The 12928-nt window shown below is 46.7% G+C and overlaps 1 protein-coding gene across 2 annotated transcripts in view; it reads left to right on the top strand.

Annotated features, from left to right (window-relative positions):
• The window catches only part of PPL (periplakin), a 261709-nt gene that overhangs the window by 101199 nt on the left and 147582 nt on the right, over positions 1–12928 (top strand). For both annotated transcript variants that reach the window (XM_069646041.1, XM_069646043.1), the window contains exons 2-4: positions 6268–6367; positions 7322–7476; positions 8149–8272. In XM_069646041.1, coding sequence (XP_069502142.1) covers positions 6268–6367; positions 7322–7476; positions 8149–8272 — 379 coding nt within the window. The remainder of the gene's footprint in view (positions 1–6267; positions 6368–7321; positions 7477–8148; positions 8273–12928) is intronic.

Below are 12928 nucleotides of genomic sequence, written 5' to 3'. Positions count from 1 at the left end.
GATTGGAAGGGTAGAGAGGGGATAGGAGACCGCTTATTTTCACAGAAGTCCATAAGTTGGTTCTTTCTGACTTAAAGGAGAGAGTTAACTGCTTGCAGTATTGAGACTGCACTAGAATAGTCTAATTAGAATGCATAAAGAAGAGGTTAGATGCCCCACACAAATACGTTTGCCCCTCCCCTACCACCCATGAAGTTAGCATCTCTCCCAACATTTGAAGGGTTAGCTCCTCCCCTCCCCCTGAAATTTAGATTTTGTTGCGCCCCTGAAAATGAGCACACACACCATTCACCATATACACACATGCACACCCAACCACCCATACATTTAAGTGTGTACCCTTTCACCATACAGGGACACCCAGGCAGCCACCCATACATTTAGGTGTGCACCCCTTCAACATACAGGCACACTGAGGCAGCCACTCATACATTTAAGTGTGCACCCTTTCACCATACAGGCACACACACCAAGGAAGCCACTGATACACTTAAGTGTGCATCCTTTCACCATACGCTCACACAGGCAGCCACCTATACACTTTAGTGTGCACCCTTTCACCATACAGGCACACACGCACACATCATGGGGTTGAGGGGAGCCCTATTACTTCAAAAAGAAATGGTTTCTTTTTGAAGTCACTCCGACTTCGTAAAAAAATTATTTCCGTTATGGACCAAACCATAATGGAAATCATTTCTTTATGAAGGCAGAGTGACTTCAAAAAGAAACCATTTATTTTCCAAATCATAGAGCTCTCCTCATCCCATGACACGGAGGCCTCCAGCCTAGAGGCTTCCATGTCATTGGATAGGGAGATCCCTAAGATGTCAAAAAGAAATATTTCTTTTTGTAGTCACTCTACCTTCATAAAGAAATGATTTCTGTTACAGAAATAATGTCTTTATCAAGGCAGAGTGACTGCAAAAATAAAATAAAAACGTTTTAGTCCAATGGGGCCCCCCTCCCAGGAATTGAGGTATCGGGCCCTCCTGCAATGCTGGGTCTGCGGGGGCCCCTGTTATACCAGTGGTTGACGCTCAAGGGGCTCGACTGGTTCACAAATGTCAATTAAGGCGGACACCGGTTGATGGTTGTCGATGCACTCCTGCTAGCTTCCTCACTGGGCTCATATCGTCCTTTAAGGCGAATGGCCCAAAGTTGAGGAGAGTGTTGCAGTCAGCTGCCTTGTCCTTGGTTTGGTTCACAGACTCTCTGGCACCTCCCACCACGAAAGCTTGCTGCCGAGCCTAGCAGGGCACTCTGTGTGCTGACTGGGTACCGCTTCTGCAGCTGCTGTAGGGTCCTCTGTAGTCAGTACCTCCCTCTGTTCCCTGGGAGATGTTTAGGGGAGGTGTCTTGCTTCCCTCTTGGAAATCCTGGCCTTCCTTCATTGGTCTGAAGATCTAAGGCAGACAGTACCTTTAGCCAGGGTCCAATAGTTAGTTCTTCTTGTTACTCCTTGCAAAGTCTTCAGATGATCTTCCCAAAAGAGGGGCTTGACCCAAATGGACCACAGGGATTGGTGCAGGCTAAGCCTTCCATAATTAATCAATCCCGGGTCCCCACCAACAATCTTCTGTATGCATGAGGTCACAACCAGAGTGCTTTGCAACAGAAAAGGTGAAGGGATGAAAACATGTAATACTAAGATCCACCCATTCTTCTGTCTGTTGTGGATCAAAGGGTCTCTATAGTTGATGGAGGTCTCTGTGTTTCCTGATTAAAGCGGCAGATCTCCCTTGAAGCTGCAGCGAGAACAGCCTTTCTGTCTCCGTCAAGCCACATATCGTACCTTCTGAATGGGACCCACCTCTGGGGATGTCTACTCTAAAAACGCAGTACTAGACATGACCTTTCACTGTCCATTGACACTAAGGGCTGGAGCTGGCTTCAGGTTGACACAGTGCATATCAAAGTGTGTTGGGGTGTCCTGTCTCCTTTATTAACCTCTGAAGCCAGGCCACATGTGGGCCTATTTGAAGTATACTCTATCGGTATGCTAATTATGTGAATCACTGCCACCATTTTGCAGGGCTCAACAAAAGGACAGGGCGGACCCATGGAGCCTTTGATAGTTAATTAGGCTGGCCATGGCAGGAGGAAGGTTTTGCCCTACCCCTTCAGAGATGACATGGTGCACGCTTGGCTGTCATATCCACCTGAATATGACAGGGGTGATAGCGCCTATAGGCTGAGTACACAGATCTATGTGTATTTTCTGCTGTCAGCATAGGAAAATGTGTGCAGATTAGCCCCACACATTTTCCAGAGGTTGATCTACCATCATTCAATTTTGTTTAAAATTTCAAAAAAAGCCCAGACGAGCTCACACCCACCGTGGAGATGGTCAAATTCCTCACAATGGGTTCGATTGCTTTTGCGAACGATTATTGCATGTCTTTCTTGCCTGTATTTATTTAATTTTAACTTACTTTTAACAAAGTAAGTAAACGCACCACTCTCTCAGGTGAGAAAACAGTTAACGTGACTGAGGCATCAGCAAACATGCAGAGGACAAAAGCATGCCCAGGCTATCAATAGACCCCCAATGTGGAAGCTAAAGGCTTAACTACTGGGCTCAACTTTTAGTTGACCCATGCCTTAAATGATAAGCATTGCTTTGCTTAACTAAATAGCGTGTGAGGTGCAGAGGCGAGAGGGTCCAGAAGGGAAACGTGTAAGAACAAAACACGTTTTTGTTTGTGTTTATGCAACGATTCTATGCATGTAGGAATGTATGTGTGCATGCATGTAAGTGTGTCTATCAATGTTTGTATATGAGAGGATGTCAGTAAGTGCATGCATATAAATGAATGCAGTGTGAATGGTGTACATGGGTGCAAGTGCGCTTGTGAATGAGAATGCAGTGTGAATGTTCTGGGTGCTCCTGTGAATGATTCAAGCTGTATGGGTACCTGAATGTATAAATGTGTATGTGTGTGCGCACGCACACGTGGACCAGAATGGTGAGGGGGCACCCAAAAATCTCACACAAGGTGCTGGTACACCTGGTGTCGGCAATGCCTCAGCCTGTCCACTGCAGAGATCCAGAAATAAAAGCACTCACAAGACTAAATAAAATCTAGAGATAGGTGTTTAATCAAATTTGCCACATCCAGCAGCAACCTTTTGCCACTCAGTTGTGCACAGACTTTTTTTCAGATGTGCCAAATAGGTGGAGGTGTATGTTATGGTACAAGAGTTCAGCCTTTGTAATGTCCAAGATGCCATTCATATCCACCAGAGACTGGTCTGAGGCCTCAAAATAATGTCAGTTATTGGCTTGTGCGAAAGCCACCACTCCGCCCCCTCAGCATCGGCAGCACTCTTAGCTGGGACGTCACCAGAAAAGAGATGGGAAACACACACTTCGTGCATGGTTTGGCCATGGCATAAGAAGGACTGATCTGGCTGGGATGTAATCAGGGACGTCATTTTTTCTTTTTTCTTTTTTAATGTAAACTCCTGGGCTGTGGCCAGCGCCATGCGGCTCTTTGATTCTGGAGTGGCTAAATTTCTTGTTCAGGCCCCTAAAAAAAAACAGGGGGTTCCACAAGTGTAACACTTTGAGCAGTGACCCTAAATAAGAAAGAATAGGAACGGAGGAGAGTGCAGGGACAAAGTGCTGGTCTGGGAAGCAAGACCACGCAAAGCAACAGAGGTTTGAATCCCGGATCCATGCTTAGAAACAGAACTCGTATTGGTATTAAGCACGTTATACAAAAACAATAAATCAATAATTAACACAAATAGGCATGTTCATGTAACCACAGAGTTCCATGAACATTCCCATGACTTGCCGACACTCTGGAGCTGTGCCTTTGAAAGAAAACAAAGAGAATGAAAGTGATAAAAGGAATTAATTGATCACAGTTCATTTTTTCATTTTTCATTTGCTTAAAAAGTCACCGAAACGCCGCGACACGTCCCGACGCAAAGCAAAAACAGCCAGAAACAGCTACCTTTTTGTGATCCCCGGCCGCAAATACATGCACCCTCAAAACAGTGCGTGGGCTCCCCCTCAAGCAGGCCTATATTTTAGGGACCCTGCGCTGGGTCCTCCGTAACTTTTAGCGGCACCTTAACAACACGCGTACGATTTATCATAACTCGGGTAAAACTCTGAAAATCTGCGTGCGAACCCCTGTATATCATTCCTGCACCCTGCTACACTGCGTACGCGCACCCCTAAGTTAGATGGGAACCGTGGTTGTGTACAAGCACCCCTAAATCTGACACCCGATCTTACCTCTGCGCAGTGAATGCTATGCGGAAGTGCCTGTATGCCTGCCTTCGGGTGGCGGATAGCATGAGGGTTTTGCGTGGCCATTTCCCCGCCAAGAGGTTGCACGGTCGGATCCATGAATACATATCGTTCTGCACAATAGTGGGCTTGCGATGGACTACCTGCAGGCCGTCCCTCGCAAGCCCACATTTTCCCTTCCCTACCTTCTGCCCAAGACACAACCTCGCTTTGCATGGTGTCTCACGTAAGGAGATCGGCTGCTCGCAGAGATGCGCAGAGCCTGCGTGAAGTCCACTCAAGTTATGAAAAAGTGCAAGGGGAATTTCGCACGCAATTTGGCACGCAACGTCCTGATTTTCCGCGCAGATAATGTCATGAATCGGACCCAAAGCATTTTAAAACTATTTTCTTATCCCCATTGCTGTTGGATTTTCTCCAAAGTGTACTTGCAAATGTCTATTGCTCCAGCTCTCCTGGGCCTCGCCCTCTACTCTTCCGCTCTCTTCAATAAAGTACTTTACGTTGTGATAGGAACGTTCTACAATCCACCTTGAACGTCTCCCACCTTCTCCGCATTATTCTACCATGCAGGCTGCCTTTCAATACAAAATCTCGTCCTCGTCACATTTGTAATCCTTATTTTCAAATCTAGCAATGTCCTACCCCTCCGTCGCACTAGCCACTGCATTGTATCGCAGATTGCATCTCTGTAATCTCCCACACAGATTGTCTGCACCCTCTGTGTCCCCATCGCCCCCTGTGCTGTATCCTGCTTCGCTCTACTGGCCCAGCAACACTGACATGATCTCCCCTGGCAACAGAGCAATGTAATCAATGGAACTGTTTAAGACAGTGGTGGAAATGGAAACAATTTGGTGGGGGGATCCCACAAGGGCTGGGGTGGGGGTGGAGTTGGGGGGGGTTAGAGGGGGCGGAGCTGGCAGTTGACCTCCGATCAAAGTTAATGTCCAAAATAATAGTTTAAAACGGCGCAATTTCTTTCATGCGGCTAAAATCAGTGTTTTTGGCCTCATCATTTAGCAATTCGTTTTTTTCAGGCGATGCTCCCAGTGATGACTGGTGACTTTAGCTTTTCATCTTTTCAAACCAGGTCAAAGTGACAATGTTTGATCCAGGCGCACAGTGTCATGACAAACCCATCCATTTACTCACCTGCCTCATGACGCATACAGTGTAACATATACCGTTCAAAATCTAAGTCATTTTTTCCCATGAAATAAACATCCGGACTGTACATGGGGAGGAATGGTGGCTGTGGGCAAGCTGTGTAGCGTTTCATTGAATGAACTGACAGTCAGAAAGTCGACCCATTCACAATCAAAATGAATAATTTAATACCTGGTGTCCTGCTGTGTACACGTAGGGGGGGCGGAACCAGAAGAGCGCTCATGGCAGCAGTGTGCTGCTCCGCCCCCCTACTCCATGCCGTCCCAGGCGCTTTCTTTTTTTTTCATTTCCCCGTCACCCCCACCCCAGCGCAGAGCATGGGTTTGGGGTGGCTGACTCTGGCCGGATCCCGAGACCCGGCTACAAATCTGGTGCCGGATATCAGATCCAGCGAGAGCCAGCCCAATCGCCAGCCCTGATTTAAGACTAAAATCAAACGCCACCTGTTTCCTGTTGATACCCATCAACCACCAGGTCTGCTCTAACCCAATGCAAACCAACGGTTTATATGTAAACTGCAATCATGTAAATACTTCTCTAAATGTACACCAGAGTTGTTTATGGTTTCCTAGCATTAAATGTCCCATTTGTATGTACCAATGATTACCCCTTAACCACCTATCTACAATGTACCAATATAATCATTGAAACTGTGTAAGGCAACCAGAAATGGGACGGTCACTAATGTCTGGATGTTTGCTCCATGTACAGCACTTTTGGTAGAAGTGTCTGACTAACCAAATACATGCACAATTACATTACAAATTCTCTCTCTCTCTCTCTCTCTCTCTCTCTCTTTCTCTCTCTCTCTCTCTCTCTCTCTCATATAGAATGAGCAACAAAGAACTCTCTGAGCTCATTGAAAGACTGCAGAAAAATGCAGACTCAGTGGAGAACAACATTGTGGACACAGACAACAAGCTTCAGAAGGTGAGTGCACCCATTACTCTGCAAAATGTGCACAACCATCCCAATGTTCACGCCATCTATGCTTGTCCCCAGAAGCATTTCATGCTTGCACTACTACCCATTTATGCCAGCAGGCACCTCACATACTTCTGTTTTCTTTCACATGCCTGGTTGCCCCCCTGAAATCTCAGTAACCATTTATACCAGGATGCAGACCTGCAATATGCATTGCTAAGCTTGAATCTCTCTTTAACAACCAACACCGCTCTACCGCTGGTACACGACATCCTCAGCATTGTTAAGACATTGTTGCCATCACTGTTAAGATGTTCCCTCACACCCCAACATGTTCTCGTGTCCCCTTTGACTGTCACTGCCCTTCCGCAGTGGTTTCCATAGGCGTTTCTGGGGGGGGGGGGGGGCTGAGGGGGCTATAGCCCCGGATCTTTTGGTTGTAGCCCCGGGTAGAAGCTCAGGGGTTACAACCAAAAAGTCTAGCTAGCCCCCAGTCCTGACAGTCCTGACATTAGCATAGCACCAGATATTTTCCAGACCTAGCAACACCACTGGTGGTTTCCATTCCTTACTTGTTAGTAGTGGGCCTCTGTCTGTGGTGGAGGTGGAGGAGCTGCCCCACGTGTCCCTTTGAAGGGTATACATTCTGGTTAGGTGCCGAGTACCGTCCAGCAGGCATTCACAGGCTGAGTCGAAACTGAGTTTTGGGACCAATTAAAAAGGAGTGGCTATGCTGGACGGATGGAAATGTGCTGTAAATGTCTAAAGGGGTCCCTGACATCCTGGGACTCAGACCAACGCTGATGCTAAAGGCCCTAACTATGCTAAGTAGATGTCAGAGTGCACCCGGCGCCACAGCAAGTGCAGGCCGTGGCCAACCTGAATCTGCGTAAGTACTGGGGAGCAATCGGTGCAACCTGGATGTTCTTGGATGACAGTCTTTTTTCTTCCCCTCAACAGGATCTGGAGAACATTAAGCAATCGCAGAACATCTTGTACCGAGAGTCCACGCTGAGCAAAATATCAGAGTCTGAGAAGCTTATCAACGCGCTGCAGAATGATGCTCAGGGCGCGCAACGAATGAACCACCCGCAGGGGGACATGATCATTGAAGAGTATGTTTTGCCATGCTTGAGCTTCACAGGTTGTCTAGGCTGTGCTTCTCTTTAGCTCCTGGTCCACACAGGCCTCCTGCTCCTTCTCACTCTAAGGATCATTGAACCCAGTAGCATATTTTCTCCTCTCGCCAGCCCACCATTCTAAACCTGCAAATTGCCATTGTGCTCAACTCCATGTTGGGAAAGGCACCTACAATGGCCTAAAGACAAGAATCCAGAGGGAACAATGGATTTGTTGAAGTTGCCCAAGAGTCTCACAGGTTGTAGTGTAAGACCTGGAAGGTTCTTTTTTTGTGACACCTTCAGCAAAAGGACATAGGGGGATATTAAGATGCCAAGGAGCAAGGACTAGAGAAAAGGGGGACTAGCCTAAAGAATGATTAATGAGAGATTACGGGAAGTCCAGGGGGATGTGCAATGCAGGACATCTTCAGAGTGGGTCCGTTTGATTGCATTTTACAGTACAGGACACAGCCTGCTGACATGGCAGAACACCTATTCAGCTGTGTTTACATGTTAAATATGAGGTAACCAGTATATGTAAGAGTGATTGGGGAACTCTAAGCATTAGTGGGGGAAAGTAGAGAGAGTTTCCTTTCTACTAAGAAAGTAGTCAGATCCCTGCCACTGCCCTTGGTGTAGTTACCCTCTCTCTCCTTTTGCCCACAGCATACGTCAGCTGAAGGAACGCATTGGCAATCTCCGGTTGAAGCATGACCAGATTTACAGCCTCAACCCGCCAACCATGCCAGCTCCTCAAATCAACTGGGGTAAACTCATTGAAGAGAAACAGGTATGTGTGCTGTATCTTTTTGCCTCTCCTTCTGCTTCTGAAATCCATGTATTCCCAGGGACTCAACATCATCACAGGCTAGGTGGAGCCCTGCCACCACCCACTGCTCCCACTAATAAAGCAGCCCTGTGCCAGCCCTAGCACCTGCGCAATGGAGCGGGATCAGCAGAACACCCTTACTGTACATTCCCCTATCCAGCTCCAGGTCTATAGATTGAACATACAATTGCTGTGAATTTAGCAGAGCACAGAGTGACACTTGTCATGATTTATTTGGCGGTCACTCTCAACTAAGGTTGTTCATCCCCCCAACCCTCAAGCAAGGTGGCACACAAGAAAGCACTTTGAAGATTCAACTTTAGTGAGGCCTTTTACCATACCCGCTAAGTGAGATGGAGATTAAGGCTGGCAGTGCCCCCCCCTTTTTTTGGCATTTGGATTAATCTACTTACATGGGAAGCCTTGGTTATAGGGCATATGGGGCATCCAGGGCAACAGCAGGGCTCCTCTGAGGACAGCACAGATATGGTCAAAGGCTTCAGTCAAGGATAGTCCCCAGGACCCATCCATCCTCTGGCTCCTCAAATGGCAGGCCCAGCTAGATTCGAAATTTCCCAGTCTCTCCATGCAAGATTTCAGGCCTTTCCAGGTAAACCACATTTCTCCTGGCCAGGTTTACCCTGATGGCCTTGATAGCTCTCTTTGCCTCTCTGCTAGTGGTCCCTTGCAAGAGTCCTGAAGTAGACTAACTCCAGGAATAGAGTGGACAAGTCAGCCAAAAGTCCCTTCTCAGATTGAAAGCTGATCTCTTATAGGGCAGATGACACTCACATATTATAATAATTCCCACAATACAGATTGGCTAGCTCTCTCCCCCTGCCCACCATATATGCCCACCGGCTGCTGATAGGGCAAGGATTTGGGAGGTGTGGATGATGGAGGCTGAGGGAGGAGAAAGATTAATCATCCCAAATGACAGTTGGGTTTACCTTTTCAGTGTTCTGAAAATCTCACAAAATGATAGCTACCTTAATTTTTCAGATAACTGTAGGCACATATATATTTTGGAGTTCTATATTTTATGACGAGTCGGAAAATACTAATCTTCTTTCGGCACGGTCTTGCTGGGATGAGCTATCATTTTCCCTGATTTGCTCCTGAGCCGAAATAGTAAAAAACCGGACACTTCAAGATACAAGCTTTAATTTCACACTCTATCACCAGACCAACTTTCCATTTCCTCAGAATTATGAGAAGGCTGGAATCATAAATGTCTTCATAACTCAAATTGTATACATCACACCGAATTCGTATGTGCATGGTACAGACAGGCTTCTTATCCCCTTTAATATGAGTCTGGGATGAGCTCACTGGGACACATGATTCTATTTTTATTAAATAAAAGGTGGCCCAATGTTAATCTATAGCAAGGCATCACCTGGCATTTCAATATTTTCATATGTAGCCCCCACCTTATTTTAAGTTACATTTCTCTTCTGTGACCTAACACGAATATCTGTTTATCGGCAGGGTCTGTTCCTATACAGTGTTTGAAGATTCATTAGTGGCTCTGAAAGCCATTTCCTTAGGTCGAATCAGCCCAAAAAAGTCATTTCTGTTGGTCACTAATGTACAGTTAATGGGGATTTCTAACTGTAAAGGTCATTTCTGCTGGCTGGCTTATCTGATCCCTCCACAATTCAGAACTAATTCTTTATATTGGTTTTGCATTTAACTGAAACCCAAGCCTGTTTTCTCCTAGAGTGCCCCAGCCAAAGGCCTTAAGGTCGCAGTTTCATTTCAATGGAAAGGCACACGCTGCAATCCATACTTGTGAAAGTACTGCTTTTAAATCGACAAGATGTGTTTACATGTAACATTTAGTATTGCATCTGGGCATGTTGTTTACAATGCCATCTTTCTTTGCATACTGTTTGCACAGATATAAGTTCACTTTTGGTATTATTCACACATAGGCCACAGTTAGATAGAAACCAGTGTTAATTTTTACACAAAACATAATAGGCCTTTCCCTTTAAAGGTTGTCATTTTATATGATGAAAATAAGTCTTTTTATTATGAACAAATTCAAAATGCTTGGCTTCACTTTCGATTTCTGGATCACCGGCTTGTGCTGTACAGAAGTCAATGTCCCATGCTGCTATCTGTCTCTTTAAGTAAAATTGTAACTTTTCATATTTTAGGAAAAACAGCTTTTCCAGCCACACATGTCTTTTCTCATTCATTGGGCATATCCAGCAGTTTTAAGCTCTCGGGTAGATTCCCTTTCACTTGAGCGCCTGTCCATTTTAGTAGAGTTGAAATAGGCCCATTTCTTTAATTTCACTAGGCCTTATGTCAGAAATCACTATTTTGTACTGGCTTTTATATTTCAATGGGACTATACATTAGCCAGCTTCACTCTCACAATAGGGGCCTAGCATGGCCTCTCAGTCCCTTGTCACTCTGAGGTTGTATTTTTGCCCCCACACTCTCAGTGAAAGGAAAATGGTACAGGGGCTCCTCCAGCTTCACCAATGCATCAACATTCAATGTGTACACAAAATACAGTACACATTTGGAACTGAGGCCACACCAATTACAACTTCCCCCCATCCCACACATCAAAGACTGTTCTGACATGTGTCTCCAATCTTCCCCATGTCCCGCCCACCCCATATTTCTTATTTCCTCTAACAAGTACCCACATTTTGCATGTGTGTTCGCCCTACCGCATGCCCAGTGTCAGATCTTTCTATCCCACATGCCTGATCTTAGCCGTGGCCCCCAACCCACATGACCGGTCTCAACCCCAACACCCATGAAGTATTTCCGATCTCAACCTGCCTGACTCACAATTCTGACCTCCCCACCCATCAAGCTCTTATTTAGCACAACTGTCTGATTAGGGCCATGTCAAGTCCCAAATACTTTCCTCAGGCACATCCCATTCCACAAATCTGAGCACTATCTGAGCCATCGCGCTTGTCTAATTTCTGCCTGCCCCAACCCATCTCCACCTCCCCCATTCCACTTGTCTAATATCTGCCCCCACCTCAACCCACATGTCTAAACTCACTGCTGCCCAATCTACGTGATGCATTTCAGCCCATCCCGTCCTATGTATTTGGCACCCTCCCTCCTCCTCGCTATCACCTGATCTCAGCCCTATGCCCTTTGTATGTGCCTGATCTAAGGCCAGTCCTCATACCTTGTGTCTAACACGAGCCCCACCCCAGTCTTCGTATCCTGTGTGACGAAGTCCACTTACTGCCACTTAAGGTGTGGCTTCAGGCGACTCAGGGGGCCAGGCTCCCCTACCCGCGACATGATGTTGTGCCCGGGGGTAGAAGGGTGCTAATCCACTGGTCCCCCACAACACTTCAGCCCAAAGGCAGGGGTAATCACAGTGGTAAAACTCTTCTTACGGGTCATTTAAAAAACATCCCAAATATTGACATGACAACTATTGATCCAACATGTAGAAGAGAGAAAGGTTACCTGATTGGAAAACAAAGCAGGACCCTGTCCTTGTGGCAGCTGCAGCCCATGGGTGGTCTTCGCTAATAGGGCCTGCCCCACCACTGAGCCCTGTCAGGTTGCATGTGTGTACTTTGGCATGGATGCGCAATGGGAAAGGAACCAAGAAGGTTCACTGCGTGGATCAGACTGCGGCAATCCCAGGGGAAACGCCTAATGCCTCACTGACCCACCAATCCAGTTTCCATAATGATCACTACTCCCAGCTGTAATTCACAGGAAGACGTCTGGCCCAGGCAGACCCTTTGGGCTCTGTTTAAGCACTCGGAGCGATAGGGCCAGTTTGGGGGGGTTTGGGGTACTTGTATTTATTTGTATTTATTGGAGGTCGGGTGTCATTGCGACTAGAAATAACATCTGCAGGAAGCAAAACAGGAGGCAGAGGCAGTCCAGAATAGGGGTGCCTTTACAATCGAATGTATGTAGGTGGGAATGAGTAGCCAGTTGTTGAAGAGCACAGGTAATAAGGTAGATAAACGTGGGCATGGACATGGAAACAGAGATAGCCAGCACATTTAATGTAGGCCGAGTGCCACGTTGCATAATATTAAACATATTCACAGCTGAAAAGAAGAGTGGGATATTGTGGCCCGGGTGGTGAGAGCCCTTGTACAATACAGACAGTGGTGCTTAAGTGTGGTCTTCAAGCGTTCAAGAGGTGGGATAATGTTGTTATCGGAGGGGGAGTCCATTCCAGTGCAGTGTAGCAAGTAAGAGAAAGGAGCAGAGAGCTGGAGGGATAATGTTGTTATCTGCGGGGGAGTCCATTCCAGTGGAGTGGAGCAAGTAAGAGAAAGGAGCAGAGAGCTGGAGGGATAATGTTGTTATCGGCGGGGGAGTCCATTCCAGTGGAGTGGAGCAAGTAAGAGAAAGGAGCAGAGAGCTGTAGGGATAATGTTATCGGCGGGGGAGTCCATTCCAGTGGAGTGGTCAAGTAAGAGAAAGGAGCAGAGAGCTGGAGGGATAATATTGTTATCGGCGGGGGAGTCCATTCCAGTGGAGTGGAGCAAGTAAGTGAAAGGAGCAGAGAGCTGGAGGGATAATGTTGTTATCGGCGGGGGAGTCCATTCCAGTGGAGTGGAGCAAGTAAGAGAAAGGAGCAGAGAGCTGAAGGGA

Source organism: Ambystoma mexicanum, chromosome 2p, assembly GCF_040938575.1.
Source record: "Ambystoma mexicanum isolate Mex_15411 chromosome 2p, UKY_AmexF1_1, whole genome shotgun sequence".
Taxonomy (NCBI): Eukaryota; Metazoa; Chordata; class Amphibia; order Caudata; family Ambystomatidae; genus Ambystoma; species Ambystoma mexicanum.
The sequence above is the reverse complement of the archived record's forward strand: the minus strand, read 5'-3'. Positions and strand labels throughout refer to the sequence as shown.